Below are 24,825 nucleotides of genomic sequence, written 5' to 3' on the forward strand. Positions count from 1 at the left end.
TCTGTGCCTAGCTCGTGATTATTTGAACCAGTCTAAGCTGTTGTCATCCATTTGCACTAGCTGCACACGACTTAATTCCTTAAAGACATTTAGCTTTTCAGATATTTTGTTCTTTTGTCATGTCTAGATTGACCCAATGTTTGAGTTGGATAATGCAAAAAAAAAGCACTGCTCCATTAGCACTCATTAAAGATGCTTGCATTTAAATTTATTTTTTAATCTTTCATTGTCTGAAATAATCCAGATGATGTAAGTGGTCACCACTTGAATGCATGTAAGCTTTTTTCCCAGGAGAGCTCTGTAACTCGGGGCAGCAGTGCATTGCTCTGTCAACTTTAATATTTTAATATTAAAACAGTGGAAATTAGTGACTTGATAAATTGTATTCATGTTAATATCATGAGGTAATTTAAATACTTTAATATATTGTATTACTCAAACATTTCTTGCTCAAACACATTTTGTATCTTAAAAGTCCTCCTTTAATGAGACATTTCCCAAGTGCTATTTTTGTTATGTTATCCCTTATATATATATATATATATTCTTATAGCTATTATATTTCATATATTCAGTTATATAGTCTGGTCAAGCTGCATTCTTTTTGTGATTGTTACAGATTCTTAAGGAACAGGATTATTGTGGGAATTACCTTAATCTAGGAACTAGGAAATTGGGAGATTAAAACAACCTGCTTCTGCCAAAGCAGTAATTAACTTTTTTACACAAAAGGGCAGCCTCTGTCTGTGTGTGGTTGCAGGGTAGAGCTCCTCCAAACGCTGTGGCCACAGCCAGGAGCCCCTTTTGCTGTGCTGACCTGTGCTGTTGTGTGCTTGGTGGGACTCCTTTGGCATCAGGAGCAGCTCCTGCTCACCAGGGACTGGGAGAGGTTAGTGGCAGAGGGCAGAGCCTGTAGTGCAGTTCAGAGAACAAATTGTCCTTGGAGTTCGTGGACTTCCTTCAGGTGTGACCTGCTTCCAGGTAAAGAAAATGGGTGTGGGTGCTTTTACAGAGGCAGTTCCAGAGGCTTGCACCAAAATCCCATACAAGTGGTTTTACCCAAGCACAAGCTGATGGCCATGTGCAGGGCTGGGTCACAACCAAGAATTGTAGTTTGTAGTCCTCAGGGAAAAGCAGAAATGCAAAGGTAGGTTTGTGCCATTCTTTGCTGCCAAGTGCTAGGGATATGATACACTTAGGTGGATTTAGGAGCAGACTAGGCCCGTTTGTAGAGTTTTAATCCTTAAAACAGGATTAAAATAGGATTTTCCACATTCCGAACACTGCTGGTGCTGTGTGGCTGATCCACCTTTTCTCTTCTCCCCCTTTTAGCTTCCCAAAGTGCTCATTACAGGAGCATGCAAGAGGTGGGTGGGGATGGTATGGGATGTGAACTAGTGGGGTGGCATGACCTCAGGCTGGCTTAAGCCACTGGGAATGCACATGCTCAGAAACTTCAGGTTTTTTACATCTGTCTCCCAAATCTGTAACCTATGTGTCTGTTTGTTAATGCACCAGACAAGAAATGGATCTGCATCTATTCAGACATGTTCTAAAAATAGAAGGAAACATCCCCAACAGGCAGGATTTTTATAGAATAAATCTATAAATCTGATAAACCAGAGACACGTGGTATTTCTGCTGTCAGATCTTAACCCCTTCACCTTCATCCCCATCCCAAGGAATAGTACTGGGGGTACTGGGATTCTTGAAAGTAAGTGTATTTTGATATAGGATGCTGTTGTCTCACATTCTGGAGCTAACACAAGCTGAAAGATGGTTATTTGGGGTGTGAAGAGCACTGATGTTGCACTGTCATGTAACTGATATGTTTGCTTTAAAATGTCATCCTACATAATGAATTTACTGTTTTCATTCTGCTTGTCTCTTAGAACCAAGCAGGAAAACCTTTAATGTGTCCTAACATCTTCAGGGCAAAATTGGAATGGCCTGACATGAGATGATGCAAAGCTGACCCTACAGGTATTTGAATATCTAGATTTTTATTAGACAGATAAAAGAATCCTGATGGGATGTATAATCTCATGTCTCCTGTGTTACTTGGGAACAGATGAGGAGGAAAACAGCTCTCAGGAAGATTAGTCCCTTTCCACTGGGGCATTCCTGCAGCTCCCCAAACTACTTTGCTCGAGGGGGGGAGGGGAGCTGATAAGCAGAATCCTGATCCTCTTTGGCCTTACTCTTAGGAAAACCCATCTGAAATCCCTCTGTCTTTTGGAATATTTTCTTAATCAAAACTCTTTAAGAGTGCCTCTGTGGTGGGGAACAAGGCTCCCATTGAGGCTGCTGCCTCTTCTGGGGAGTAGTAACAGAACTGCAGTGGAGGGGGTTGGCTTGCCTTTCTAGATAAGCCATGACCATATGATTGACTTATTTATATGTAGTTTTCAGTCCTATTGAATCAAAAGAAATCTGTGGAAGATGTTCTGAGGTGGTATACTAATGAAGTCCAAGCTTGATAATAGGTGAGCTTTTTAATTAGTCAGTTGTATGATAGTTACAAATCTGTGTAGAGCAGGCTGTTAGTTAAATATTGATTTAGCAGAGCAGCAGTGTTCTCTTCCTGTTTGTGCTGACTGCAAACACTGTGCTGCAGGTGCTAGAGACATGCTTGTTGAATTTTCCTTGGTTTAAATTTACAACTAGTTCAATGTGAAGGACAAGGAATATTGCTATAATATTTAAACTTCAGAGTAGCGAACAAGAGACCATTTTTCAAACCAAGTGGCTCCAAACCTCTCTTAAATCTGACCAAAGTTCAATCAAAGTGCTAGAAGTATGTGATAGGGAGATCCTGGCTGTAGAAAATTGAAGGGGCATGTCTTTAACACTGCCTAACCCCAATTTGCAGTGTTTATTTTGGGTCGCAGGATCCTCACACTGATCCTGTTTTCTCTTTGGCTGTGCTTTACTCTGACGAAGCAGAGCACTGGGGCTGGCTATTGCTTGTCAGCTGAAGATCCTCTCTGCAAATCCCCTGTGTGTCAGTTGTCTTTTGTGCTTTAGTGTCTACTGTGACCACATGGACATTTGTTTGACAGGAGTCTGTGACCCTCAAACAGTTTGGTGAGTCATGGAAAGAGTGCACTCACCCGTATAGAGTTTAATCTATCCTCCTCTGACAGATTCAATTTCTGCCTGGCAGGCTCTGCTCAGTTACGTGGTGTCTGACCTGGCTATTGAAACCCAGTAGCAGCACAACCACTTACCAGAGTCCTCTCTGGATAGAGGGTGGGCATTAATATTCATGAGCTGTTACTTATTTACACAGCTTAATATTAAAACTTCTGTATAACACCATTTGATCTCTCTGAGGGATAATTGTCTTTTGACAGAAATGCAGCTACAGTGAGCTTACTAAAAGCTGTTTGTTCTAAATAATACTGACTTCTTTGAGGGAACAATATATTTTAATGGACTTGGTTTTCTGTTTGTAAGCACTTGCCAGGATTAAGTAACAATACGTTTGTAAACTGATGATAGCAAGTAAAAGTGGTTTAGAGTCCTGACAGGGCTTTGAAAACTGTTATTTAAAGAGAACATTCATTATAACTGTATTAAGGAAAAATAGTGGAGGAACTGGGTCCAAATCAATTTTCTTTAGCCACACTGTGAGTAAAGGGATAGATAAGGTTAATGAAACAATAATATTTTGTTGCAAGATTCTTTATTTCCAAACCTAAACATCTTCTGCTGAAACAGAAGTCTTTCAATAAGAAGCTTGCTGGTTCTAAAGGTGATAACGGGCTCTAAACATCCAATGAGGAAAGTATTTCTTATCTCTAAGTCCATTGCTATCTGCTTCAATAAAATGTGCACTCCAGAAACACAGTATAGTGTATATTTCCTTGATCCTCCATCTCTTCTTTTGTTTTCTGTGGTCATATGCTGAAGGAAAAAAACATCAGTAATGCATTGTTAAGCTCTCAAACCTGTATTGACCCTTTTACCTTCCAGTGGGTTGTGTCAGTGCTGTCACAAATTAATGAGAATAGGCATCACCATGGGCTACATCAATCACCCAGATAATAATAGTATTATTAAACCATTTACTAAAGAAGGGATAAGCAAAATTCTTATGTGAGTAAAGAATGGAAGGCTGGAATCCATCCTTGTTTGAAGGAGCAATGTATATAGGGAAGTTGACAAAATCTAACCTTTTGAACCAGCAGCTGGTGTAAAATAAAAAGCAAATTTATAGTTGTTAAATTTCCATAGGCTCTAATGCTCTTGCAGGGGAATCATTTGACCAAGAAATGCATCACGTGAACTGGGACCATCTTTTCAATTCTTAAGAACTCTAAATATGAAATAAAGAACTGCTAAACAGTTCTGATTATGTCCATCCTGATTTTTTTTTTAAATACTGTGGAAAATCCTGTCTAGCAATACAGGTGCATTTTAAAGATACAAAGAAACACAGAACTTTTTCTTAATTCCAGATATGACATACTGTTTTCTCTGTCTCCAGTCGCATTTCAATTCTGTTTTGGCTTGAAACTTTTGATACCCTTTAAACTCCTCTTCACAGTACCTCAGATATCTGACTTCTCTTTCAAAGTAATTAAGTACGTTGGCATGCTGTAAACACAGTGACAAGCAAGGGTCATTACATGCTCAGAGACACAGATGTCTTGCTCATGATCTGAATGGTATAAATATTTTATCTAAATTGGAAATATAAATATCTCTATTTATCCCAGCAGTTTGCAGCAAAACAGTATAAAGATGTGACCAACTTCAGGCACAAAAAAACCATAAACTGCCATACTTTGGTAGTACACTATCTGTTTATTTTATCTGGGATTCTGTGTTTTAGTTTTTATTAGTCTCTTCAACAGCCTGGTATTTTTCAGTGAATACTTCAGTTACAGTGAATGTAATCTAAATATTAGTGACTGTTCCTTGGTTGGTAATTCTGCACCCTAAAGAGTTTAGTTCCAAATCACAGGTAATCTGTCAGAACCAATGTGTTTCCTCATATCACTCAGCTCCTGCCTTGCTTTGGAGAAGTTATTTTTACTAAAACAAAGCTGCTGACGTGATGTTTTATTGCTACCTATTTCAGCTCTGTGCGTGGCAAGCCTTTATGGGATGTTTATAAACTATTTAAGTGCCTACATAATGCAATAGCATGGGAAGATGGTTTTGTGATGTAAGAGTAACAGACAAGGCAGCAGGCAGGACTGCTAGACTGACACACTAGCTTGATCTTTGGCTGGGAGGTGGAGGAAAAGAAAAACTGAAAAATATGTAGAAAAAAAGAGAAATTAAAACTGCTTGCATTGTTCCCATGGCCTTTTGGTACACATAGTCCTTATTTCAAGAGCATGAATGAGTGGGAATGTTAGTAAGAGTTTTCAAAATGTGCTTTCACTGAACTGGAACCAGATATGAAGATACATAAATTGAATTACCAAATTTAAAGGAAAAAAATTAACACAAATGTGGATGAGAAGGTTTAAAGAAAAATTAATTCAGTAAATACACATTACTATGCACTCTGAAACATTGTTTTACTGCATGAAAGGTGTCATTTTATGGATGTGGCAAAACATGCTGACCTCTTAATTGTGTTTTCATGTAGCCAGATTGGAACAGTGGAATTCTGCCAACTGCCACTGAGATTTCCTTTACTTGACTCTTATCTAAGCTCTGTACAAAGCCAGCTTGGCTACAGGTGATCTTTGGAGAATATGTCTATACTGATCTCAAATGAATTGACATTATTTGAAGGCATTTTTGTCTAGGCAGACTTGTTTCTGTGTTGGAGTTTTCTGGATAAAGTGTCAAAGATTTAATAAAAATTCTTACTAACCTCATCACTTGAAGGGTGACATAGTGTTTGACAGATTTCCAAAATATGCAGAACTCCAAGATTGTCAGAAACAGCCAGAAAATGCTGCTCTGCTAAAAGATATTTGACAAAAAAAAACATATAAACAATCCAAATTCCAGCAACAATGTGAACCTCCACCCAAAGACAAGCTACAGAGGGTTCCTTTTTTTTTTTTTTGGTCTTTTTAGTTTATTGTTCACTGCAGCAAAAAAAAGCAACCTTATTGCTCTGTTATTTTATTAATCCCTTTAAAGTTTTTCTTTTATCAGACTTTTTTTAATGAAATATTTTCAGTTGCTTTTATGCCACGGTATAAAGGATCCTGATGATCCATTTTTGTATGTACAGTGTTAAATTTGTGGAAATATGTACTTATATAAGATCATTTGTAATAAGATTTGTGTGTCTCAGAGTCATGGGCCATTTTGTGAACAGGGCAGCACAATAAAGTGCAATCACCATCCACATACCTGAGGCACTGGAGGGGCTGATGAAAGTGATGGTTGATTTGGAGATGTTCTGGAAATAAGATGGCTCATGAGTTTTCTTCAGTAAGTCCCAAATATCTATATTTCCATTGTCTCTGCCAATGAAGAAAACTCCTGGTCTTGTTAAGGACCATTGTCCTGCTGTGTATCTTCCTGCAGAGCAGCTTGACTGAAGGATTGGTCCGTTCTTAATTTTTTTTGAAAACAAATAAAAGATAGACTAACAATCAAACAGTACTATCAATTCACTACTTCAAATCTCCTGTCTTTGGAAAATGCTCACAATTTAAATGGTCCCATAACAAAAATTATACCAATGGCAAAATTCCTACCACCTGCTGCAGGTTAAAAGGATTGCGGGGAAGTAAAAACCTGGTATCTCACTTCCAGTCTCTTCAGGTAATCTGTCTGCTGTTAAAACCTGTGGTCTGGAGATTTTGTCAGGTGCAGATAACCTGGATTCCTTCATGAGACAAACTTAAAAAAAACCCCATGTTTCTTTGTCTTCACATGATGAAAAAACCTTGTCCTAAAATACAAGTTCTTCAGATTTGTTCAGCATGCATTTCCCTATGTGAAGGAGAAATGAATAGTTGGGAAGCTATGTTTTTTACAAGGTTGGAATTTAAGAAAGTCACTTTACTTCTTCCCTAAAAGGCAAGCTTCCTAAGCTTTATCTAAAATAGTTTGCTGATATGAAGAAGAGGAAGCTTCTTTTATATCTGTTTTGTTTCTAGGATATGAAGCTTCATGACTTAGACATTTCTGAAAATACAGTCTCTGAGCTTGTTGTAGTCCTGTCTTGTATACCTATCACAAATGCTACAGCCATCTTAGAATAACTTACTGTAACTCCTTCTTTCCAAATGGCAAACTTCTGGCCTCCAATGCTTAGAAAGATGTCTTTAAAAAATGGAGATTTCTGGAGAGTGTTGATAGTTTCAGTGTGGAGGGCATATTTCTGGGAGTGCTTCTGACCTAATGGAGGAAAAAGGCAGTTGCTTGTTACTAGTGCCTTAGGGATCAAGAAACAAGAGTGCAGGACGTATCACAGGCCTGGAAGACATCAGCCTCTTTTTTTTGCTCACAAGGTACAGGAATTGGATTTGCCACAAATCTAGTTACTTCATGATTTGTGCCAATATCTCTGTGCTATTTTGTCATGCCATCCAAAGTGCTTGCCCTTTTGAGGGTGTACTGTTAAATCCAGGTGTTATCAATGAGAGAGGCTATTAGAGTGTTGAGCAAGAACTTTAAAAAGACAGAGTATAGACACAAATATTTTAAAGTTACTGATATGTTAAGGCTTAAACATGTATTGAGAAACTTGAACTTACTAACTGGTTTCGCTGAATTAATATCAGTTTTCATTTTCCAGTCATAATAAACAATTTCTCCATCCTGTAATGCAAAAAAAATCAAGCAAATGCTAATGTTAGAGCTTGGTGGCTTATTTCAAAGTGACTTGCTTTTAAGCTGGGACTTTTCTTAATTATAACTGTTGATGCAAAGATTATTTTTTGCCTTTTGTTTTAGATACCTTTTATATAACTTTTATGTATCCTCAGTATTCTTAGCATGCATACTTGTAATTCCTCCAGTCTGAGAGCTTAGCATAGTCCTAGTAGTATTCTGTTAGGCCAGGAGACCAAACATCCTAAAGGCCTTGTAGCAGGAGGCTGGAAAACGCTGCACTGTCTTGGGAAACCAAGGTCCTCTCTAGAACATATCCTGTAAGCCAGAGATTTGCCCCATCCAGGGGGAATTCCTCAGATGGGGGACTATCACACCATCCATCCAGGCCTCCCATTAGGGCATCCTTGTTAGATATGCTCATTTGTAAGGTCTATAAATTGTATAGGCAATCTGTTGTGTGTGCATTGCGGCGCATCCCACCTTGGTGAAGTGGTGCACCATAAGGATCCTTATTAAAATACCCAGGAAAAAAACCCTTATCCCTTAACTGTGTCTGGTCCTCAATTTTTAAGGCCAGGGAAAGGCAGCTCCATCATTAAATACAATCTGAGTAAATGAAAACCTGAATTTGCAGCCAATTACTGAAAACACAGTTAAGTTTTGTGTCACCGTTTTCAGTTATGTATTGCCAAAACAGCTTTACTTGCCATGATGTATGTAGGCAGTCCTTCCTGCAGAATTAGGTACTTGGTTTTGGTAGTTCATGCTTTGTTCCAGTATTTGGGGAAAAGGTGACTAAAGCAAAAAGGTTGCTAGAAGCCTAATTTTCATTTCCATATGAACTCAGAACTGGGAAAGAGCCATGAATTTTAGTAGCATAAGGTAGGTATGTAGCAGGCTATGAATAGCTGAGATTTCCTAAAGTGAAATTAAGTTGGGGGGCAAACTGTAGAATAAATGTTTTCACATGACATGTGAGAAGACATTAGAAGAAATTTCTAATCTTATATGTTCTGGAATAAGGGAGTACTCTTTGGTTAATAATAGGTGGTTAAGCTCAACATATTTTGGGAATGTCTTCTAATTCTCCTCTTGAAGTAAGGGTTCATAGTCTATTGAATATGGGAGGCTTATTATTTTTTAAGCATGTAGTTTAAAGTATTAAAGTGGAAGTAAAAGGTGACATGTTCCGAGAGATCTTTTTAGTTACACCTGAGGAAAACATGCAAGTCCATACATTTGTGAAAACAGTTATTTAGCTGTTCAGTCTTTCAGGTATCTTGGATTAACATTTTAATTGGTGCTTTAATTGGTACTTACTTCATTTCCAACAAAAAAGTCTGTGGATATATTCTGTAGCACTGCCAGGTTTTTGCTTGAAGAAGCACTCATCTCTGTATATGGCTTCTCTTTGATGGGTGCTCTTTGTGCTCTCAGAGATTTTGCCTTCCCTAGGAGACAACAGTTACATCTTCGTGTTACTGGAATTTATTAGACCAAGCAAGTCCTTTGTCTTGTAGATGTAGTTTGTGGATAAGGAGAATTTGAAGAAGAGATACAAAGAAAGACTGCCAAGTAAAGCAGTAGTTCTGTAGGTTTACTGTTTCCTGGTGGAGTCTCCCCATTGCTGCAGCTCTGAAGTCAGTGTTTCTTATATCCTGACAATACTTAGGGTAGCACCACCCTGTTCTTTTCCAGTTTTACACAACACCAGCATCTCCTCGGGAGCTGCCCTTACATGTCACCCATAGCTGCCGCAACCAGGAGCTAACATCTCTGCTCCAGGGAATGGATTATGTTTCTAAAAATAGTTTTCTGTAATAGCTGAAAAGGACATATTGTTTCAGGGATAAAGAGATTTGGTGTGGGATTTGCATGGGCTTTTAAGTGAAACTGGATAGAGTCACTGTGTATATGGAATTGCTCAGTTTGGATTTTTACATGTACATCTCTTCATAGTCATTACATGTTGGTCACACACAGAATACCACTATACTTAAGAATTCTTTTTCTCCAGATGTGTTTAGCTATACAGTATGTTGTTGCTCAGCTTTTATTATGTATATACTGAAATACAAGCTTATTAAAAACATCTTCCCCTGTAAGGTGTAATAAAAATATTACCTGGAGGTTTGTAACGATACTCCAGTTCCCTTAAACTCATTCTGATGGGACCATACTCTGTGTTGTTATCCCTTTCACGCAGATTTATCTGTTCAGAAAGAAGTACATTTGTTAAACCCTTTTGTCAGATCTTTGAGGTACAAGTCTAAACTACCTTCTGCTGTAATGCTACAGATCTTCACAGTGTTTGTAATACTCCACAAACAGTATCTGCTGCCTCACATACAAGCATGGAGAAAATGCTCTTTGTGTTTTGCTTTCTTTATAGCAAAAAAACCCAGTAATCATGTTTGTTCAGAAACATTTCCAGCTGCAGGTATTCTGAGCAGCACAGGTCAGCATGTCTAAAATTATTAACTTCTTTTTCTTACCTAACATTATTTTCAGCCTCACTTTTTCCACAAACTGCTATGACTGTTTTCATGAGACTGAATGTTGGTTTGCTAGTAATTAGGACTCTGCTGACCATGACCATGTTCCACTATTTGGGATCCACTGAGATGGACAGCAGAGCAACTGAAAAGGTTGACAGGAGCTTACACTATTCACGCAACGACTTTTGCACCTACTGCAGTTTTTTAGAAGCAGTCATGCTGTTTCTTATTAATTAGCTTTTCAAAATGCATTTTATTGAAGTTTCAAAGGAATGTTGAAGTATTTAACTTCAAAATCAGAAAAAAAAATCACAAGGAAGTCACAATTCGCTGGAAAAAGAGTTGTGAAGCAAAAGATTACGTTCCTATGGAGTTCTGGCCATGTCTACAGTTTGGCTCAATCCCTGTGTTCTGTATTTGTGGACACTACCTTTATGAGAGGTTTCCAGGAGAGATCTAAATCCTCATCAGAGTTTGGAACATCATGGGGCATGTGAGATCTTTTCTCCTCCTTTATTTTCTCAGATAAAAATTTTTCACGTTGTTCGATGGATGGAATATCCCAAAACAATATTGAGCTGCAAAATAATTGCATAACATATATTGTATAGTGTTTTGGTTTGCAGCTACATGCAATTTTCCTTACATTTTAAAGCTTGAGGTTTTTTCAATCTTTTATCTTCAAGCTTTATATAACAGTAGAGACTGAAAATCAGACAAAGGCTAATAAGGATAATAATTACTTCTTTTCTTCTTTTGTAAATAATGAAATATATTTCTTTATTCACCCTTTAATCAGTTAATTATACCAAAGCAGCTAGATAGTATTCATACAATTTGCTTATGGACAGTTATTGGGTGAACTTACTGGCACTGCCTAGGTGAAATTCCTGAAGGCTGTAGCAGGTAATTTAGTAATTGAAAATCAGTCCCAATTTTTGTGTGTACCAATTAATTTGCTGACATTCAAGGCAAATGGTTCAGCTCATATCTGTCATCTCATTGGAATCTTCAGCCCTCTGATTGTTCCTTTTGTTCTACCTGGACATTTACCCAAAGGTTTAATGCAGCAAATGAAACTTTCCTCATTGCTGATACCTCTTTCCCTTTTCTAACAGGAGTTGCTCAGGGACCTGTGCTCTTCAAGTATGACATTACAGTGACTTCCCTGTTCTTAACTTCAGATAAATACTTTCAATTTGGAACCCTGGTGGCTGAGTAGTTAAAATAATTTCTTCTATGTGTATTACTTGCATTACACTGCACATTTATTAAGAACAGTATTTGCAATCTAACTTCTCATTTAATTTTTCAAAGTCTTCTGTTATTTGATTAGGAAAAATGACTTTGTACCATTATAAAATTTTGCTCTCTCTGACCCTCCCTTTGATGTAACTAACAAATACATGACAGTATGCAGCCATGCAGCCTTGAAGCCTTAAGCCTTCTGACATCACGAAAGCTTAACATTTATTTCCACTTTTTGCATTCTGCCCCCTTGCTAGTCTTTCACACAGAATAATAACTATCATGACTTTTTGGTCCACAAAAGAGGAGAGTCACAAAGAGTAATTCTTCCAGCTAAGTCTCCAAATTTATATAGAGTTTACAATATTTATGTAGAAATAGGCCATAGAATCGATCTTTTAACATCTTTTTGAGCATGTCACACAAACAAATGTAAGTGTGGGGATGTGGCTTTCCAGGGTAACGTGTGTGTGATGAACACTCTTCTGAAGGGGGTATCCACATAATACAAACATATATCTGCAAGAGTTTTCAGTTAATAAACTCTTAATGGCATTACTGTAAAGGGTTTAACTGGGCAAGAATGCAAAGTGCTTGTCTTCTGCATATGGAATTTCAGCCACTCAGGATATGCTGATAGGATTCCAGAAATGTGCTAGTGAAATCATGGATTATGCCTCATAAAGTTTTTCAAAGGAAACTGGAAGATGTCTTGTAGAGTATATATTGTATATACCAATCAGGGGAGCAGGTTACAAGCTGCAGATTATTTTCATCTCTGTTTTCAGAAGTACCACCCTTTTGGTTGTCCTGAAAATAACAATAACAATTATTACAGGGGAAGAAGATGGTGAAAAACAAAAATCACACTCTGATAAGTAAGTACTTCAACACATAAAACAGGCTACTAGAAATTAAGTCACTGTTTCTGCTTGGGTAAGGTTTGAAAATCAGGGCTTATTAATTTGCAGTTATAAAATAAAGCTATTTTACAAATGTGCTTCACGTGAACTGGTACCACCTTTGCCTGCTACATACCTAAAATTCTAAATTAATTTAGCAGGATAAATACTTACTGGTGCCACTGCAAGTCAGGCCCTCTTTAATTTGCCATATTTGTAACTTTTTTTATGCAGCTTAACCAAAGAGCCAGTAATTGAGAAATTTATCTCCAACAGTTAAGTGTAGTGGGAGTGATGTGTCTTTGCCAAATTTATACCATGGGTCATCTATTTTATATTATCACTTGGCTAGACTTCACTGTGGGATTGTAGTGGTGCCTTCAAATGTTAATTATTAGTAGTTTAATTTGTGTATGTGGGGTTGTTCAGGTTTTATATTATTTATCATTTACCTAGTAGTTATTGGTTTATAATAAATTAATTTTAATTACTCAAGAAAATAAAGAAAAGGTGTCAGAGGTAACAAGGAATTATAAACTAATCAAATCTAACTTCCAGTATATAAAAAATGAACATATTTTGGCAAAAACTGTACTTATCAATTATGTGGCAAAATTTCAGCATTTGTTTTTCTTTGTTGTTGTTTTTTTGTTGTTGGGGGTTTGTTTGTTTGTTTTTTGTATAAGCCAAATTAGGCCTACTCTATTTTTCATTTATTAGTTTGTCTACCTGGAATCACAATTGTAGTAATGCAGCCAGGCAAAGCTGAATTAGGTTTTGGATGTAACATTGACTAATTTTTCATTATTATGTAATTATAAAACTGCTGATTTTAGGAATTGTGCCATAAAAACTGCTATGTCGTGCAAAGGCTGACATATTCCATGTTTATATAACAAAAAAGTATGTCCCAGTACATGTTGCTAAATACTGGCAAAATGTCTCCTTTGTCAATGTTATTTATTAAGCATGAGTTTTCTGTATCTGTTATCCCAGATAAACACAAAAACAGCCTTCTGAGCCTAAGCTTTGGCTAAAAAAACCCCACCCAAACAACAAAAACCACAACAATGTTCTGCTATCCAATCCCTTTCTTCATGCTTTACATCTGGTACCAGTTAGTATCCATGACTATTACTCTATAAAATAAAAATGAACAGTGGTATCAGATGACATTTTATGATATGTGTGTGCCCCTTTTCTCACTTTTCTGGAAATGCCACTAAGGACTGTAGTGTCTGTGAAGTCTTATATATTTTTATAAAAAAATTATTTATATATAATTTCCATAAACCTTTTAAAGATTTTCAGTTTTCTTCTTCTTGGACTGCTTTTCCACTGTCATTACTTTGTATTTGACTACATTTGCATTTCAAATTAATTTAGCACTATTTACAATAGTTTGGTAGTAAATCAGCACCCAGTGTTCCTGTTGGATCCTTTCAGTACATAGACCATAAGTACTTTGGAGCTTTAAAACCATAAAGGATAAAGTAAGTTTTGAGTACAGTTTTTGAGGCAGCATCTAGAAAAATTAAGGTGACTACAATAACACCATTCTTGGGTACCCAGATATTTAGGTAATTAAGTTATTTCTTGGAATTATTAGTGACAGGCTAGATTGCTCATAGTAGAAATTCAATACATTTTAAGTATGGCAGGCTTACTATAATTTTGAATTATAATTTTCTGTAAAGTTAAGGAAATTTTTGCAGTATGAACAGATTCATATCAGACTGAGAGCACAGCACAGTTGTAAAGCACAATGAACAGGACAAGAGGCAGCAGATTATTAGTATTTACTAAATGCAGTGAGAAATAATGAATACAAGTAATTAATTCTAGTATTTTCTCTTGAGTTTACATTAGGATTTCTGAGGTAGTAGATTAGAAAAGCAGTAAAAAGAAGTGCATTTTTAAGCTCACCTCAAAGTTACATGGTAGCCAATGTACATCTGTTGCTGGCTTTGTATGACTATATGGTATGGAAGAGGCTGCACAGTGTCTCACTAGGGATGGCTCTGTGCTACTCTGCTGGACATGCCTAGGTGACGGCTAGAAATGTTTTAAGAAAAGATATCTAAGTGTATTTTCAAAATAAAATAGTAAATCTATCAAAGAATAAAGGTTACTTTGCATTCTCTTAACACTTTTTCACGTATTTCAGATCAGTTCATTAAACTTTCTAGGGGTCTAATACCTTCCATTTGGGGACAAAAAAAGAAAAAAAAAAAGCATCAAAACAGGCCTTTGGATATTAAGCTCTAAGAAGAATTCCACATGCCTTCACAGACATGCAGGCATCATTAATGTCTCCTCTCCTCTTAGGTCTTTCTGCTTATCCTCTGTCTTTTTCACTGAAATTGTCTTCTCATCTTCCAAGCTACCTTTTCGCAGCTCATGAACATCTCAAATACTTTCAGTATTGCATTCAGTAAAAAATAATATCTGTATTTGATAGGCTTTTTAAGGTAGGAGTGGAGTCTTTATTGCTGCCCATTAAAGAAAAGACTCACTGAAACATAAGTTGCACAAAATGAGTAAATCTAATAATCTGTACTAATCAGGTAGATGATTGGTAGATAATCAGGTACCATGATAATTGTGAAAATGTTCTGACTTCATGAACTCATCAGGTTTCTTATTCTTTCTAGTGTTTCATTGCAAAGATTATCTACTCCTCTCTTCTGAGTCGAGATACCTTTACCCGTTTCTCCTCCACAGACATACAGATACACTGCAATATACTCACAACAGAAGCATTTACCATATTAACAGCTGATATTTTTTCAAAGAATTATAGAATGTTAAGGGGTTGGAGTGGACATTAAAGATCATCTAGTCCTGGCCCCCTAGCCATGAACAGGGACACTTCCCACTAGACCAGGTTGCTCAAGGCCTTATCCAACCTGGTTTTGAACACTGTCAGGGTTGGGGCGTGCCATAGCCTCCCTGGGCAACCTGTGCTCGTGTCTGACCACACTCACAAAGTAAACAATTTCTTCCTAATACCTAACTTAAATTTCCACTCTTTTAATTTTACCCATTACTCATTGTCCTGTCCCTACAGTTGCAAACCAAGAGTCCTTCTCTGGCTTCCCTCTAGATTCCCTTCAGGTACTGGAAGGTTGCTCTGAGGCCTTCATGAAACCTTCTCTTTCCCAGGCTGAACAGCCCCAACTTTCTCAACCTGTCTTTGTAGAGGAGGTGCTGCAGTGGTCTTACCAACTTTGTGGCCCTTCTCTGGACTTGCATCTGGACTTGCTCCAACAGTTTGATGTCCTTCTTGTGTTGGGGGCACCAGAGCTGGATGCAGTGCTCTGGGTGGGATCTAACCAGGGCAGAGGGGAAGAATCCCCTCCCTTGCCTTGCTGGCCACACTGCTTTGGATGCAGCCCAGGATTCAGCTGGTGTTCTGTGCTGCCACTGCTCACTGCTGGGAAACCCCTGTACACCACTATCCAACCATCAGCCCCAGAATTACCTCAGTCACCTTTGCTGCTGCTACTCTTGGCTCATCCTCTGAGGATTCAATGATTTCATCAGCAACAGGTTTTGCACTTTGCAGCTTTTCTTCATGTTTAGAAATATCCCACAGTACAATCTACATACAACATACAATGAGAAATAAGTACATTACAAATTATACTTGTGTATGTGTATAAATGCACAGTGCCTTAATACTCTCTACATTAGATTTTATGAACTCTTTAAAGTATTTTCTCTTCAGTCTGATGCAATCAGAAGAAAGGTTACATTTGTCTCTAAAAAAAAGTCTTTACAACTTGACCTATTTATCAGTAGTACAAAGAAGCATCGTGTGGTAATGGCTCAGCTATGGACTAACCAGACATAGCTTCAGTCCAGGAAAAGAGAGCTTTAAGACTATGACATCTGTCTTCTGTCTCTATGTGTTACTATGGATGTTGAGTACATCTCTTCACCCTTATTTTTATACTGGAAGAAAATACAGAAATATGCAATTTTATTTTTAAAGAGCAACAAACCTGTCCATCGACACAGCCACCAGCAATGATGTTTGGATTACTTGGACTGAACTGAAAGCAGTAAATGTCTTCAGGAGCCTTCAACACCAACTAGAGAGAAGAAAAACAAGATAGTTGAGAAATACAGTCACACCATTTGTTTGTTCTCATGTTATTTAAATACCTGACATATTTAAAAGTCTTGATTAAATACCTGGAGGCAGATAGGGTCAAAAAAACTCAAGGTAAGTATAACTGACTGGTGTGGCAATGATTTATTAGAGAGGTTAACTTGCTCTTCATATGAAGGCTGCTCTCTTGCTGACAGTGCTATAATCCCTAATCAAAAGAGAAAATAAATTTTCTCAAAAGAGACAATTCAAGTTTCAACACATTGATAATTATTCTAAATGACTTATACCTTCTCAATACAGTGAGAAAAACTCAAAAAGCAAGAAAAGAAACCCTAAACAAACCAACCATGTTTCTTTCTTTTCAGATCAGCTTTGAGGACACTACTTTTGTTACCTAACATTGTTTTTTTTTAAATGAGTTATAGAGCCTATGCATCAGGATAAAACTCCTCTTTTTTTTTTGCTCATGTTCCTCAATGGTGCAATACTGCACCTGAAATGATGTGACAGTCATATAGTCCTGGCCACCCATCATGAAAACAAATCTTTGTAACCCAATTCATTTTCTTACCCAGGCTGCAGTATTGGCTAGTACTATGCTGGGAGCAGGGGCATTTATATAGAACTTAATTGTGCCATTAGTTCTGGCTGTGCAGAGCAATAACCCACAGCAGGGAGCAGGAGCTGACGTTTTGTATGTCCTGTGATGCTCCCTGGCACTCGGCAGAGCCATGTCCTGTTGTGGCTGTGGCATTCCAGTACTAGGTACCGTGAGAGCCAGGCATGGGCACAAGCACAATGGTATGCAGGGCCATCTGAAGAGTCTGGCACAACAACCCTGCTTCAATGAGCCTCATGGAGGGAAATTTCTCTTGCCTATGATCTCCACTTGCACAATAGGGTAAAGGACTTTGCATGGCCCATATAAATTCTACAAAGATTTTGTCTGTCTCATTTTTCATTTTGCCTCAAACTGGCAATTCAAACAGGGATACTAAATCAGTTTTGATTTCTTTTTAAATTTGAAAGCTGATGATTTTATGAAAGACGCATATTTTATAGCTGTCATATAATACCCATCATTAAAGACTCAAATCAGTACTGTAAGTGCATTACCATAAATGGTTGGATGCCAGCGAATGCAGCTAATGGTTCTATTCTTGAGATACCGCACATCTGTAAATGATTGGTATGCTTTAAGATAAACATCTGGCTGGCCTTCTTCTTGGTCTTCTGCAAGGGCCTTCCAGTCATCAAAAAAAACGTTCATAATTTCATTTTGCTGCAATGCAATTTCCACTCTGTTTTGTGAAAAGAATAAGTAACACTTTAATAATCCAGATGTGACTACTCAGTAGTAGAATTACAAATATTTCTGTAAAGAGGTAGCTCTGTTTTTCACAAAATTATGATCACATTACTTAAAAAATCAAGTATTAAGTTCTCAGTGAAGTATCACTGCAAGGAAACATGCTTCTGTTTAAACAGAAGTAACTACTGTACCAAGAATTTAACTCAGGTTCTTTGTGGACCTAGTACAGAGCAATTGTCCAATTATTTGTGCAAAAAATGTCATTAAGTAGGACTTGTCCCACTTAATGGGACATGGATAAGGGCACAATCATAGGTAGAACAGCATCTTTGCTTACTGCACAACCATCTGCTTGAATGGGCAGTGTTTATAAGATCAGCTTTGCCGTTTGTTTGAAAAGATGTATCACTATCAACTTCAGCAGTTCTGATATCTATTCAAAGCAACATTATATATCTACAGTATAATAAAAAATAAATATAACCTGTCTATATAGCATAGACTTCATAAAAACAAGTATCAAATTATTATTTGTTAATATTAGAATAATAAAAAATGAAAAATGTATATGGAAACAAAAAATAAAATTTATATTTGACCAGACCAATGATCCATTCAGACAAGAGTACTTGCTTGTATTTTGTATTATTTCAGGTAGTCTTTAAATGTATTGCTTCGATAATTTTACCTTAAATGTACTGCTGTAAGAAATTGTTTCAGCTTCTCAGATGACAGACTCTCTGCTTTTGCTTCATTTGACAACTGCCTAGTACAATACTGTGTGGATGCATTTTTTGGATAGGTCCTACACAATTGGAATAAATTTGAATGTAAGTATAGCAAACATTTCAAAGACAGAAACCTGTGTAATGTGTAAAATTTAAATATATAGTTTTTCTAGAAACTTTTTAGAAAATATTTAAGAAAAAAGATGCAAACAGAGCATCCAATTTTGTTCTATTAATCAGCTTGTAACTGAGCAACTCCAGAAGTTTAGTTGATACAAGAAACAGTGCATAGCTTAATAAATAAGCTGATAAATGTTTTCTCATACTTACCATTTTGTCTGAGTACTAGCTTCTCTTAGTTTTGGAACCATCTGCACCCCCACATCCCTTTCAAGCATTTTAATACTGAAAGTATCGTCTTCATAGGCCGTGCATTCAGCATACATGTCTTTGTCATCTGAAGCATTCTTGTCAGTAAATGTAATCGGTGCACCAAACATCCTGCGAACTCGAGAGACCTTGTACTTAATCTGGAAAAGATACATTTCCATGGCTAGCAGAAAATGAAGTTTTTGGGAAGTTCATTCTTTAAAATGGCTGGATTCATATAACTGTGGAATTAGTTCTATTAATGATTTCAGTGTTGAGATTACTCATATTTCTCCATTTTGAAGTTCTGAAGTGCACTTATAAATAAACTATATATATAATAGAAAACAAGTTTGTAATTGTTGTAGCAGTTTTGGATTACTGCTAGTAAGACAAGAGATTTACATTTTCTAATTCAGCGAATATCCAAACTGCACATTTAATTAAAGGATTGATTTGCAGGAAGCCTTATGTGATACTGAATTAGGCTTCCAAGACCTAACTTTTTAACTCTTTGCTCTTGGTGGAATTCTCAGCATTGGGTGTGGTATTTCAACTTCCCTTGCAGTGCCTAGGGTGAGAAAATTACTCTGAAGAAGATGCAAAAAAGGTTTGGAAGAGTTTCTTTATGCTGAGAACTAGGAAGGATGAAGAGACATGTCTTGACTTCTGCCCACAAAGAGTGGCAATTGATTTCAGGCAGTAGAGAGGTACTGCTTTGTCTTGGATTCATATCCAGGTACTTTTTCCCAGCGCCTCCCACAGAACTGGAAAGGAAAGTAGGCTAAAAATACTTTTGAGTGGACCTTGCCAACAGTGCAGAATACATTCACAGTCCAAGTATTCTGTATTAAACTGAATGACTATGAAATAGCTTTAGAACAATCAGACATCTTTTTAGGTGTAAGCAAGATGTCCAGTTGCTGATAACTATCAGAGAACTATGAGAACTGGCTAACTAACTTAGCCAGTCTTCCCTGGAAAGAGCTACTAAATAAAAATCACTCTTGGACAGTTAGGTGCTTGGAGGTCCCCACACATCACAAGTTAGGTGACAGCTGTGAGTGGATCTAGTTTTTGGACATTTTTTTTTTTTCTCTCTCTCTGTATATATATATGTAATCTGTAGATGTAATTAATCAAATGTAGATGTAATTAATCAAATATGTCCTTCTGTAAAATCAGCTTGTAATAGCTGTAGGTGCTTAAAAAGTGTTGCATGCTACTTAAATGCCATCCCTATACTGGAACAGTTCATCGAGCTTCCTGGAAACAGAGAAATGACTCTGTCATCCAGCCATTTGGTAAATTGAGCAAAAAGTGGCAGAGGTGCCAGTGACCAAAGATGATCAGGACTTTTGAACTTACACCTTAAAAAGTAGTTATGTCCAATGCAGTGATACATGCCTTATCTGCAAGACTTAAAGAGAACAGAGTTCAAACCAGAAGTTTCTGCAGCACTTTCAGCTTTTGTTAAAAGTTTAGTTATTTCTGTATTTCTCTCTGATAGTTTTCTTGAAATATAGGGGGTTTATTTTTATTTGATTGACTAACATCTGTTGATTCTGACCTTTGTATCCCTTTCTTTAACAGATTCTTCTTCAACTTCCTTTTCACTGCCAAGGGAAACCCAAGGTTTGTGGACTTCCAGAGTTTCTTCTCTATTCTCTTCTTCTGTTTCTTCTGTTTCTTCCTCAGTTACTAAAGACTGTGATATCAAACAGTAAGAAATGGTACTTTTTCAAAAATTTGTTAGTGAAATGTCAGTTTTTTGTCTTCACTCACACATTCTTTACTTTTGTCTCAGTGCAGTGAGTCTGGGTATACTGTGCCTCTGGGTAGGGCTGGCTAAGGTCCCGTTCATTTGTGCATTAGAATTTTCCAATAATATTTAATATTTAACTACTAAAAGAGACTATTGTCTTGAAAGCAAATCATTTTATATAAAAATAAATTATAGTGATTTTTGTCCATTAGGCCTCCTGGCCTGGAACTGCATTTTACTTTTCTTAATTTTTGCTTCTCCTGATTCCCTGATGCTGGATGGCAAATTTATATTGAAAAATTATATAATCTTTCTATAAACATTCTCTTACAGTGCAGCGTACAAGTTCTATTTATCTAGAGCTATTTAGAACTCAAGAACTTTTTCATGATTTGAAGAATACATTCATAGATACTATGAAAAATAAGTATAATACTTATTTGAAAACGTCCAATATATTTATTGTCTGTTATTTTTATTTCTGAGAAATCAGAGTATTGGCAGAGAAAATTAATTCTTGTGATAAAAATGCAGCAGTGGGGGTTATACTGTCTCTCTGAAGTAAAATGCAAAAATTTAATTTAGTCCTTCTCAGTAAAAAATATATTTTTACAGTGATACATGTATTTTTCTATGATCAGGTTAACTATGAGAGAAATATTGTGTGCCTAACAATACCATTCATGACATCCTTGTTTGAGACTAGATTCTGAAATATTCAGAGATAGAAAAATGTTTTGGCATACTTGGATTTTACCTTAAGAAAGTTTTCCTTGGCTTCTTCAGAAGCAACCATGTAAAAATTCTGTCCATACTGGAAGTTTGGATCAAAAACTACCAAGAGTTCTTCCCCTGGATATTCCTATTTTAATGAAAAAAATTAATGGAAAATCAAAAACAAATAATAGTCAAAACAAACATGAGGTTGTGACTGGAAAAGCTACTACCAATTTAGTATCTCAGGTTAATTTTGTATTCTTAATGGAGAATTTCATGTGCTAATTGAAAGGAATAGATAGGGCTTATTTTGTAATAAAAGTAAGTCTGGGACAAATCTAATCTTTCATATGGACAATTAAACTGAAAAAAAAACTGTTTTGATGATTCTCAATAAATAGGGCATGAATTAGGGGAAGCCAAATATGTGAAGCTCTGTCCTTTCACAGAATCAAAACTAATAGTATTTATGTTACTTTTAGCATATTTTCAATCTGAAGTTAGTAAAAAAAATAAAGCATGGCAAGCCATGAGAAACTTTGAGTCAACAATGGTCCACAACCTCTAGCACTCAGGTATTACAGCATCAGTATGTTTACACAGAGTCAAACAAGAACAGACCCTTCTTCTTCAAAAGAATTGACACTCTGAGAGCGTAAGTCTTAAAGTGAGAATGAAATATGCTACATACTAGGATAACTTTTTTGAGACGATGGAAATCAGAAGCTTTAGCTCTTGTTTTCACATCTTGAATTATGTCCTCTTTTCTAATACACTTGAAACAATCTTTTTCTGTGACATCTTCATCAGGTCGGCAATTAAAAATTTCTTGGGTCTTTGCAGTCAAAAGCAAGGGAAAGATTTCTGGGTGGCCTATGAAAAAAAGCAAAATTGCATGGTAACTTCAGAGTGTCACTTAAACATGCATATATGCTTTGATATCTCCATGCCTTTACTGTTTCTAGCATAATGCCTCTCAGCTTTGTTTGTGGTATTTTTCAAGGCATGAAATACAAATGATATTTACTTTATTAATATTTGAAAATACTCTACCCAACATTTTGCACATAATGAATATGATTTCCCTGGTATGAGGGGCTTTTTTTCTTCTTGATCAACAGGTTATTAACAACTTTAGTGAGAAGTCTTTAATGGGTTGGTTTTAATATATTAAGGGCAAAATCACACAGTTCTGACTTACAAAAGCTTTGAATAAATACCCTGTGGTCCTTCCTTGTAGGGCAGCACCATATTAAGCCAAAGTTTAATGTAGGTGAGGTTTCTCCCAAGTAGGGATGCTTTTCTGATTTTGGGCTTTCATCTTGCTCCCATTGAGTTCAGTGTGCAGTAGAGACTACTTCTCACTAATCAAATGAGACTAAAGCAAGACCACTGAGATTAAAGTCTGAGATTTCTTTTCAGCTTTATTGGAGCTGTTGTTTTCTACACACATGATGTCTGGTAGGTTCATTCATATCAACTCAGAACAAGATATTTCTTATCCTTGTGCTAGCACAGATATCTTCATTGGTTTTGGGGAGGCTGGATGCAGTTAGGTGACCTGTTGACTGTGCTTGGCAAATACTCAATCTGAGGATAATATACAGTGCTTCTTATTGTGTGTGCCAGGTGTATGTGAGTAAGGCTGAATGTATGTAATGCTGGTCTTTCTCATGTTCCATGTTCTGTCGCCAGCTTGCATTACAGCTCTAAGTGGCTAAGATCACTCTAGGCCCAGCTAGTTGAATCCTGCCCCTGAGACTCCTCCTTTGCTATACTGCCCTGCTAGCAGACTCATGCTGTCTCAGCTGCCCTAGTAAGAGCATTCCTCATGAAGGCCACTACATGTTTGCCTGAGAAGGTTAGGAGATGTTCATCTTTTTGGTGAACTGGAAACTAAAAGACTTAGGGACATGTATACTGTGTACTGGTTTTCTGTACTGAAATGTGCTGGGTGTTGTGATAATAGCTGATACTTTCTATTTTTGTTTCAGTCTCTTTACTTAGTTTAAAATAGTATTTTATCTTAATTCCCAGCACCTGTGGGGTTTTTTCTCTTTGTGCATGCCTTGAAGATAAGTTGACATACCTCAAATGATGATTGTGACTAGCTGTGTCAGCACGTTTTGAGAAGTCATCTCTAATCTAAGCCAACAAGGACTAACCAAACGATAAATCCTCCTTAATCTCTGCACAATCCTATCGCACAATTCATTATGTTTGATGAATCTGACATTTATCCTTTAAAATCTTTCAGAGATACTACTCCATTGCATCTGTTCTGCCATAGTCATCACTAAAATTAATGGAATGCCTGATGTTTCTGGTGCATGCTACACTGTTCCAAGTATGGATTATTTAGTGTCCACTAGTTCTTTCATAGCACACAGAGTCTGTTTGTAGCACATACAGGCCATTAGCTCATTTTCATCACAAGCTGTAATCAATATTGCATGATTTTCCTTTTTGATATCTTGGAAAGTTCCAGGATTTCTGCATGGATGCTTTCAAAAAATACAAAATCATAGGTATGTGGATCGGGAAAAACCTCCAAGTCATCTGGTCCAAACTCACTGTTGCTAACACCAGACCTCAAAAATCCCAGCCAGGGGAGATGGTTGTTTTTAGACATTATTATTTGTAACAATAAGCTTTTATGCTACTGTTTTTAAAATGCTGAATCATGTATAAAGCCTTGTGCACAAATGCTAATGCTGAAAAAATCCTTTTAAAGAGATGTAGGTTTCACTGCCAAATGAAACAAGCATGAAATTTAAGCAAAAATACAATGGACATCAGTACAAGAGGAAACAGAGTAAGACAGATACTCTAAGTGCATTTTTTCCAATGCTCTCTTCTTATAAGCCCAAGTTAAAAACAAAGTAATTATCAGAATTAAAATTACACCTTCCAGTCTAAAGAACTAAAATTCTATATTTCAGAATATTATTTTTAACAGAATCTATAGTATAAGGAGCTGATACTGGAGTTCTTACATTATAAACATTTTTATTTAATGTTTTTTTTCCAGTAAAAAGTGTGTAACATCTGATAATAGGCTTCACATTGCTCTTCTGTTAGTAAATTGTACCTGTATCATTTGTAGCAGCCAGCAGCTCTTAGTGCTACAAGAACTTCACAAAAGACCAAGAAACTCTAAGGAAGAAGTAAAGAACACTTGCAGGCCTAAGGAATGAGTGCATGGAGTTTAAATCTTGCACAGGCAGTGTCTGCTTACACGAGTGTTATTTTCCTACTTTCAGCAACTGGTTCCTAGCAGTAGTTCAGCTGTTAGAGCTCTAACCTTATTTGCCAGTAGGTGGAGGTACAATTCTCTCTTACTATCTGTCTCCTGGAACATTGAAAATACATTTTTTAAAGTACCACTTTAATCATCTGTGG

The 24,825-nt window shown here is 36.8% G+C and overlaps 2 protein-coding genes across 2 annotated transcripts in view; one reads left to right on the plus strand and one right to left on the minus strand.

Moving 5' to 3' along the window:
• The first annotated feature begins 1,919 nt into the window (after window positions 1–1,919).
• The window catches only part of MCOLN3 (mucolipin TRP cation channel 3), a 45,385-nt gene continuing 22,479 nt past the window's right edge, over window positions 1,920–24,825 (plus strand). Inside the window, exons 1-2 of the mRNA XM_058843223.1 lie at window positions 1,920–1,983; window positions 20,535–20,576. The gene's annotated coding sequence lies outside the window, so the exon portion shown is untranslated. The remainder of the gene's footprint in view (window positions 1,984–20,534; window positions 20,577–24,825) is intronic.
• DNAI3 (dynein axonemal intermediate chain 3) overlaps window positions 3,447–24,825 on the minus strand; it is a 28,249-nt gene continuing 6,870 nt past the window's right edge. Inside the window, exons 4-23 of the mRNA XM_058843220.1 lie at window positions 22,115–22,296; window positions 21,464–21,568; window positions 20,512–20,649; window positions 18,903–19,102; window positions 18,533–18,649; window positions 17,649–17,833; window positions 16,613–16,737; window positions 16,420–16,509; window positions 15,897–16,016; window positions 14,339–14,467; window positions 12,247–12,320; window positions 10,693–10,840; window positions 9,889–9,976; window positions 9,085–9,215; window positions 7,686–7,749; window positions 7,196–7,326; window positions 6,331–6,535; window positions 5,840–5,931; window positions 4,475–4,602; window positions 3,447–3,909 (exon numbers count right to left, since the gene is read on the minus strand). Of these exons, the coding sequence (XP_058699203.1) occupies window positions 3,903–3,909; window positions 4,475–4,602; window positions 5,840–5,931; window positions 6,331–6,535; window positions 7,196–7,326; window positions 7,686–7,749; window positions 9,085–9,215; window positions 9,889–9,976; window positions 10,693–10,840; window positions 12,247–12,320; window positions 14,339–14,467; window positions 15,897–16,016; window positions 16,420–16,509; window positions 16,613–16,737; window positions 17,649–17,833; window positions 18,533–18,649; window positions 18,903–19,102; window positions 20,512–20,649; window positions 21,464–21,568; window positions 22,115–22,296 (2,459 nt within the window). The 3' untranslated portion in view covers window positions 3,447–3,902. The remainder of the gene's footprint in view (window positions 3,910–4,474; window positions 4,603–5,839; window positions 5,932–6,330; window positions 6,536–7,195; window positions 7,327–7,685; window positions 7,750–9,084; window positions 9,216–9,888; window positions 9,977–10,692; window positions 10,841–12,246; window positions 12,321–14,338; window positions 14,468–15,896; window positions 16,017–16,419; window positions 16,510–16,612; window positions 16,738–17,648; window positions 17,834–18,532; window positions 18,650–18,902; window positions 19,103–20,511; window positions 20,650–21,463; window positions 21,569–22,114; window positions 22,297–24,825) is intronic.

The sequence above is a fragment of the Poecile atricapillus genome, chromosome 7 (assembly GCF_030490865.1).
Source record: "Poecile atricapillus isolate bPoeAtr1 chromosome 7, bPoeAtr1.hap1, whole genome shotgun sequence".
NCBI classification, from domain to species: Eukaryota; Metazoa; Chordata; class Aves; order Passeriformes; family Paridae; genus Poecile; species Poecile atricapillus.